Source organism: Carlito syrichta, unplaced genomic scaffold, assembly GCF_000164805.1.
Source record: "Carlito syrichta isolate Samal-C Ts95f unplaced genomic scaffold, Tarsius_syrichta-2.0.1 Scaffold305690, whole genome shotgun sequence".
Taxonomy (NCBI): domain Eukaryota; kingdom Metazoa; phylum Chordata; class Mammalia; order Primates; family Tarsiidae; genus Carlito; species Carlito syrichta.
In genome coordinates this window covers 45,626-53,936 of record NW_007249786.1, presented here as the reverse complement: position 1 = coordinate 53,936, position 8,311 = coordinate 45,626, and the positions used below count along the sequence as shown (strand labels likewise).

The 8,311-nt window shown below is 45.4% G+C and overlaps 1 protein-coding gene across 2 annotated transcripts in view; it reads right to left on the bottom strand.

The window, feature by feature from the left end:
• Positions 1-5,596: 5,596 nt before the first annotated feature.
• The window catches only part of RAB2B (RAB2B, member RAS oncogene family), an 18,925-nt gene continuing 16,210 nt past the window's right edge, over positions 5,597-8,311 (bottom strand). For both annotated transcript variants that reach the window (XM_008062393.1, XM_021714659.1), the window contains one exon: positions 5,597-7,229. In XM_008062393.1, the coding sequence (XP_008060584.1) occupies positions 7,122-7,229 (108 nt within the window). In that variant the 3' untranslated portion in view covers positions 5,597-7,121. The remainder of the gene's footprint in view (positions 7,230-8,311) is intronic.

The following is an 8,311-nucleotide window of genomic DNA, read 5'->3' as shown; positions in this document are numbered from 1 at the left end:
TCAGGCAATTCACTCACCTCGGCCTCCCAAAGCGCGGGATTACAGGCTGAGCCACCCAGCTTGGCTGAGAATGTTTTTCTTAACATATCTCTTGTTTTCTTTCAAGAGTTGAGATAATTCCAACATATTTGAAATAAGAAGGTCCCCATATCTGGCCCTATGAGGCTGACCACAGTTTGTTATGAAACTTACTGGGTGACCCATATAAAAGACATGCCTAAACAGAAGACATTATCTAATCAAGTAACAGAGGACATTATCCAAATCTCACTTTCAGTGTCTAATGTGCCTCCCCTCCCCAAATGGGACTTCAGCAGATGCTAAGGATAACCCGGTCGGAGAATCCCTGACTGAGTCGGCAAACTCAGAAAAATACGGCAATTAAATGATCTGTGGATGCTGGTGTCAAGGTAGGATGCAGCAGCTCCCCTGGCTGGGGAGCGGTCCAGGCTGTGGACAAACAGTATCACTAAAACATGTAGCACTCATCTGAATGTTACAGTCCTTCCACAGATGGGAACATCAAATCTCAATCTTGGGGCGTCCCACTATGTTTATTCTTTAAAAGACAAAGAAGGTTCTAAATCTTTGACTTCTGGCTCACTTGGCTCAGTCACTGAAGAGACTGGTCCACTAGGCACTTCTTCTGTGAAGACCTTCATCGCTTCGGGTCCGCCTCTTAAGAGGCAGAAGCTGCTGCATTTGCACCGCTGCTGCAGGGAAATTCCCTGCGACACTAGACACAGGTAAATAAAGAAATTGCAGGGGGAGGGGTCTTCTGCCAGTCAAGAGTTTACATAATGCAACAGAAAACCGGCGAGTTCTGCAGACCTGTCAAGGAAGAGGCAAGGCTGGAGCTCCTCTCTCCACCATCTCTAAACACTCTCCAACAGTCGGCTCTTCACCCCCCGAAGACGCACGGAAGTTACATCTAAGAACGAGCAACAATCTGCACACGCTCACCCCATGCCTTCCTGCCACCTAATCACTGAAATACGAATTTAGAGAAAAAGCAAGGAAATAAGTAGAAAACCCTAACCTCCCGCTTCTGAGTCCAAAGTACGGAGTAACCAAACGGAGCCGGGGAGTTTTCCCTTCTCAGAAGGGGGGAGAACAAGGCGCTGCCTGAAATCTCCACTGCGCGCACTGATGCAGTGACAAGCCCTGAAAACTCCGGAGCGGCCCAGGCAGCCCGATCGCCGCTTGGCCCGGCTCGGACCCCGCGGCCCGGCAGCCGCCTTCTACCCCGGCCTCTCACAAAGGAGAATGGTTCAGTCCAGAGCATCACCCAGCACCTGATCCCTCACAACCGGGGACGGGCAGGGGACGGACGAGAGAGGAGGAAGACGAGTTATAAATCAATTCTCTAAGAGCCCTGGATTTTTGCAAAGCCTCCGCGACCAGCACTGCGCAGCGGGTGCGAGCGGGAAGCCTACCTGAACAAGTCCCGGCGCTTCCTCTCCAGTCAGCGTTTCAACTCACCCTCTCCGAGAACAAGGCGCCTTCCGGCGGAGCATGGCCAGCCCTCGCCTCAATCTAGCTTGCTAGTAGTCCATTCTCCCTAAGCTCCGCCCCTTACGCGCCAACCAACCAATGACAGGGTGGAAGCCCGGTCTCTTCCAGCAAGGTAGGTGAGCGCCATCCAGGAAGTCTCTTGTGGGTGGAAGGTCCTAAAAGGCGGAGCAGGGTACGTAGGCAGCCACAGATATGCCTGATTGAAAAGAAAATCTGGCGGCAGCTCACCGCTGACGGCTCCGTTCACAGGCGGCCAGGCCCCTCGGCATGTTTTTTTGACCCCCACCGTTGGGGGCGCGCTGAACTAAAACAACACTTAGTTACCTGTTTCTGGGAAGCCATCTTGGATCGGGCTGGTGCCGCGGGGGCGGGGATGGGGCGGGGATGGGGGCGGGGGCGGGGGCGGAGTTGGGGTTGGAGTCGGGATGGGGGTCCGGGGCGGGGACGGGGGAGCTTCGAGAACGTGAAGTCTTTTTCGGCATTCTCTCCGACTTTTTAGGTCCAGCCCGAACATACTTTCTTAGGTATAGTCAGGATGTCCCTCAGCCACGATGAGAAACTCTGCAGTGATGCCGTATGTGGTTAGAGGCAACCACCAACCACCCGCTCATGTTAATTGTAGGAGCCAGGCGATTTTAACAAATCTAAGAAACAAAAGTTATCCAAATAAGAGGGACTGTTACACATTCCTAGGGTCTTTATGGACATCTGACTCAGAATACCAGGACATGACCGGCTGGGTGTGGTGACTCACGCCTGTAATCCCAGTACTTTGGGAGGCCAAGGCGGGAGGATTGCTCGAGCCCAGGGATTTGAGAGCAACGTAGGCAGCATGGCGAGACCTCCTCTCTACAAAAAAAAAAAAAAAAATCAAAAATTTAGGTGGGCGTGGTGGTGCGTGCCTGTAGTCCCACCTAAGGTGACTGGGAAAAGAGGATTGCTTGGGTGGCTGAGGCAGGAGGATTGCTTGAGCCCAGGGGTTGGAGGCTGTGGTGAATCATGATTGCGCCATTGCACTCCAGCCTGGGCGACAGAGTGAGACCCTGACTCAAAAAAAAAAAAAGGAAGCCGGGCTGGGTGGCTCTGCCTGTAATCCCGCGCCTTTGGGAGGCTGAGGTGAGTGGATTGCCTGAGCCCACAGGTTCGAGACCCGCCTGGGCAGGTGAGACCTCATCTCTACAGTAAAATCAAAAAATTAGCCGGGCGTGGTGGCGCGTGCCTGTAATTCTGGCTACTCAGAAGGCCGAGGCGGAAGGATCGCCGGAGCCCAGCAGGTCGAGGCTGCGGTGGCCGGGAGCGGCCCCTGCACTCCAGTCTGGGCAACAGAGTGAGACTCCAACTCAAAAAAATAAAATAAAATAAGGAAAGAAAAAGGAAAAAAATATATCATAAATTAAATTATGTGTCTATTTTAGATGCTTCTAATCGTTACACTTCACTTGCAAATTTTCCAGTGTCCTGACTTTTGCAGTTCAGAGGACCGTAAATCAGTTGGCAATAAGCAACAGACCTAGGGCAGAACTCAGGTTTTTTTTTTTTTTAAGGCCTAAATTTCATCAATAGAATCAAACTTTTGAATACATACTGCAAATACAGAGGCCTTAGAAGAGTTAATGTAAGGAAAAGAAAGGCCATTAGGGGGCAGCCGTGGAAATTGCCTGGGGAGAGTGATTTTTTTAATCACTGCATTTAAATTGTAAATAGTTTCATGGTAAGTGAAATTCTCTTGCTCTCAATGAGAAAGTTTTCCCTGTTTTTCCTAGTCTAAATCTCTATTGCTAGCCAGTTATGGTAGCTCACGACTGTAATCCCAGCACTTTGGGAGGCTGAGGCGAGAAGATTGCATGAGTCTAGGGGTTCGAGACTAGCCTGGGCAACTTGGCGAGACCTCGTCTCTACAATAAATCAAAAAGTTAACCAGGTATGGTGGCGCATGCCTGTGGTTCTAGCTCCTTGGAAGACTGAGAGGGAAGGATCACCTGAGCCCATCAGGTCGAGACTGCCATGACTGTGAGCGTGTCACTGCACTCCAGCCTGGGTGACAGAGTGAGATTCCAGCTCAAAAAAGTAACAATAAATCTCTATAGCTATTACAATTTAGTACTATAAATCATTTTTTTTTTTTGAAACTTACGAGTGAAGGGCTCCTTCCAGATCATTAAAAGAATTTCTCAAGGAGTAACATAATTACATGGTCTTACATGGTAGGAGCTCAGACATTAAGGAGTCATGAATCAATATTTCATCAGAGAGTTGGTAAGACTTGTCCAAATATATTTCTCTGTATACTGAACAAAATCAATTAACTAAATTCTCCCTTGGCTACTGCATTATATCAAATTCGAAGTTAGTATTAGGATTTACCAGAGCAATGTGTTTGTCCATAAAAGCATATATAGATATAATATATAACCTTATTGTTTCTAGAATGAAAGCCTATTATCCTTCTGAGACAGAAAAGACATGTCATCATAGGAACTAGTTATAGGCATTATTATGGAAAGGGGAAAATGTGTGCCTGATCCAATTTCTGCTACCTACACTGATTATTAGTATAATTTCCAATGATCTTGGCCTTCAAAAACCAATAGACACCTAGATTATCTCACAACTACCATTCTTCACATGGGATGGGGATCCACTTTCTATATTTCCTCGTGACTGCTTCCCTCAGAGCATAAATCATGAATTTGCTCATAAACAAAATCTTGTTTCTCATGCTTCCCTTACAATTGATGAAATACCCAAGTACAGAAGGTTATAAATTGGATTGGAAAGTAGAACTCGATATGGGAGTAAAGATTAAAACAATGTAACCCAGCCAGGCACAGTTGCTCATGCCTGTAATACCAGCACTTTGGGAGGCCAAGGTGGAAGGATCGCTGGAAGCCACGACTTCAAGACTAGCCTGGGCAAACATAGTGAGACTCCCATCTCTAAAAAAACTTAAAAAAAAAATTAGCTGGGCACAGTGGCATATACCTGTAGCCTTAAATTTTAGAGAGGCTAAGGTGGGAGGATCCTCCCTTGAGCCCAGGAGTTCAAGGCTGTAGTGAGCTATGATCATGTTACTGCATTCCACCCTGCACAATAGTCAGATCAAGACCCTATCTCTAAAAAACAAAAACAACCACCAAAAAACTATGCTCCAAAATATCAAAATGGTATCCTTTAAAGACTCTGAAAGCAGCAACTCTGGGCAGAATGCTATCTTTGACCAATGCTCTAATGCTTCCCAACTGCTAAAGATTTTTTTGGATGGTAAAAAAAAAAAAAAGTCTATATAGAAATGACAGTTATAATTACTTTAGTCTTGTCCCAGGGGTAAGGGAGTTGGATAACTAAATTCAACAGCCTCTAATCCTTTTTGCAATGAGGTAGGATTGATGGGATGGATTGATTGAGTCAGAGTCTCACTCTTTCGTCCAGGTTGGAGTGCAGTTGCACACTCCCGGCTACCGTAGTCTCAACCTGCTGGCCTCAGGTGATCCTTCAGCCTCAGTCTTCCAAGTAGCAGGAACTACACATGTGCACTACCATGCCCAGCTAATTTTTCTTGATTTATTATAGAGATAAGTACTCACCAAGTTGCCCAGGCTGGTGTGGAACCTGTGGGCTCAGGCAGTCCTCTCACTTAGGCCTTCCAAAGTGCTGGGATTATAGGCATGAACCACCATACCTGGCAGAGGTAGGATTTAAAAAAAAAAACAAAAAGCCGGGCATGGTGGTATGTGCCTGTAGTTCCAGCTACTTGGAAGGCTGAGGCAGAAGGATCGCCTGAGCCCAGCAGGTCGAGGCTGCAGTAGCCGTGAGCATGCCACTGCACTCCAGCCTGGGCAACAGAGTAAGACTCCTACTCAAGGGGAAAAAAAAGGCATAACCAAAACTATATCCCTACCCCAAATGTCTTCCAATTCCTTGTGGTGCAGTGTTCACTATTACCACTACTACTGGGGTCAGAGTTCAGTATAAAACAATCCCCAAAAGGAGGCTTCTTCCATATCTTTGAAACAATCCCCTTGAAGGAGAGTATCTACGAATGTTTGGGATACGCAGAAATGAATCACAGAGTATGAACAGCTTGGATACATGCATATATTTAATATTGAAACAATTTATCAACAACAACAAAAAATTAGAAAAGTGTATGAGACTTCAGTACGATGGAAGAGAATGGGACATCAGGAAAAAAGATATAGCAACTGACCCAGAAAGCTGCATGATGTGTGAAGCAAAGGCAAATTTGGTTAGGACAGTATTATATGCTCTGAAATGGCTGGAGAAGTACCCACTTGTTTGACTGCCTGGTAGCAGGCAGCCTTACTGTATGCCGCATAGAATGAAAGCAAAGAGCCAGGGAAAGGTAGGCAAGGAGGGAAAAGAGCAATATAGAACCCAGGTTCAATAGATGGAAGAGACAGAACTACAAAGAAATGACTCAAAGTCTAAAAGAAACCTTTTAAGTTTGTAAGTATGTCAGTCAAATTCAAAGATCACACAAGTAGCACTAGGCACTGTGAAAGAATGGTAGGGAGGAGTGGTTTATAAAAATAAAGGAATGACATGGATCGTGCTTTCAAGACTTACAACCTATATGGGGGGGATAGATTCCGCACATACAACAACTACAAGACATATTAACAAAGTAACATACATACAAGTAAATATACAGATAAATATATATATGAATAACTAACATATGAAAGTTAAGGGGTACTATGTCAATAACTGCTTAGAAATCTCTAGGTCAGTTTCTGAAGGCTTCCAAAAGAAAAAGTTTTTGGACTTTTAAGTATAATGTTAGTGGAGAGTAGGGCATGTGCACAGGTATGAAAGTAGGAATAAATATGCCATGTTCAATAAGCAGATTACCTTAATTAGAATACAAAGTTTAACCAGGTCTGGTTAAGGAGTATGATGAAAACAGTAGAAGTCTATCTGGTGAAAGACACTACAATGTTAGATCTGGTCCCTAAAACAAAATGAACAGGGAACAAATGTTCTCTTTAGGAAATGAGAAGTGGTCACAGGTCCAGGATCAACTCCCCTACTCTCAAAAGTTTTGTGGTTATTCTAAGAGACTGAAACTAACAATAGGATAGTAGAGAAGTACTTAGCTCCTTGAGCAAACAGAAGGAACTGCCTTCTGCAAGGATTCTTACAAAGTGCAAAGTAGACCCCCAAAGGCAAGGAAGAAAAAAACTCAATAAAATTCCTAGACAGAGATCTATCACCCAAAGGCCAGCCAGATCCTGGCAGTCACACTTGTCCAAGCAGAATGTCCTTGACCCTAATTCTTGGTGGGGAGATTGTATATGCTTATGCAATTATTTATTTATTTTTAAGCTACTATGACAATCAACTTTGATCCTAACATTTTAGAAATTAAAATAGGATGAAAAGAGCCCTAATCTATAGGGAATGCTCACGTCCCTGAAAAAGGACAGGTCAGTAAGGGCTCAAATTTTCCCCTGGTCTTTAAGCAGAAAGGCAAAACATCACATCTCGAAAAGAGGTTGCTCTCAGCCAAAGCAAGTAAGACCTCTTTCATTAAGCCTATTGATCTGAAGCTGTTCCAGGAAGGAAAAAGAGTTCAGGCCAGATATTCAGCAGCAGCCAGAGTTGGACCCTATGTCACGAGTGTTCCGTTGGCAGGCGTTGGGTCCCACTGATGTTGAAATTGACTGTTGGGGCCCAATCTTGATACCATTTGCCTGTAAAAGAAAAAAGGCAACAGTTCCCACCTCAGTGTTAAAGTGAATGTGAGAAAGGAGGGGATAAGCAGGTTATGGTGGCACATGCCTGTAGTCCTAGCTATTTGGGAGGCTGAGGCGGATCTCCTGAGCCCAGGAGGTCCAGGCTGCAGTGAGCCGATATCATGCCACTGCACTCCAGCCTGGGTGACAGAGTGAGACCCTGACTTGAAAACAAAACAAAAGGATGGGGAGAAAGAAGCAATCATTAATTACATCTTCTAAAAGTAGGTTTAAAAAATAAATAAATAAAAGTAGGTTTAATCTTGGCAAGTTAACCATGTGCCATAATTAGACTGTTGTGGAATACTAAGCTATGACAGTAATAAGATTACTACCTGTGGTGTAAGTATCATATCTGACTAAAAGTAGCTTTTGTGCTTTAAAAAAGAGAGAGAGTGAGAGAGAGACAGACAGACAGACTGACAGACAGACAAGGTCTCCCTATGTTGCCTGGAGTACGTAGCTATTCACATTACTTATTCCTGGCCTCAAGTGATCATCCTGCTTCAGTGACCCTCCCTTCTCAACTTCCCAAGTAGCTGGGACTACAGACCCACCACTGCACTCCTATGCTCATTTTTAAGGGGTACTTAAATGTCATAGCTATGTGCAGAGTAGGGTGTGATTAGGTATGAGTGGAGAACATAAAATATAAGCAGCATATTAGCATATGATTATTTCTGTTTTGTGCCAGAATCTGCTCAATAGAAATGTCTCTTCTGAACAATTAAGAATTACACTTCCCAGCCGGGCTTGGTGGCTCAGCCTGTAATCCCGTGCCTTTGGGAGGCTGAGGTGAGTGGATTGCCTGAGCCCGCGGGTTCATGACCCGCCTGGGCAGCAAGACCTCATCTCCACAATAAATCAAAAAATCAGCGGGGCATGGTAACGCATGCCTGTAATTTCGGTTACTTGGAAGGCTGAGCGGAAGGATTGCCGGAGCCCAGCACGTCGAGGCTGCTGTGGCCAGGAACAGCCACTGCACTCCAGTCTGGGCGACAGAGTGAGACTCCAACTCAAAAAAAAAAAAGAATTACACT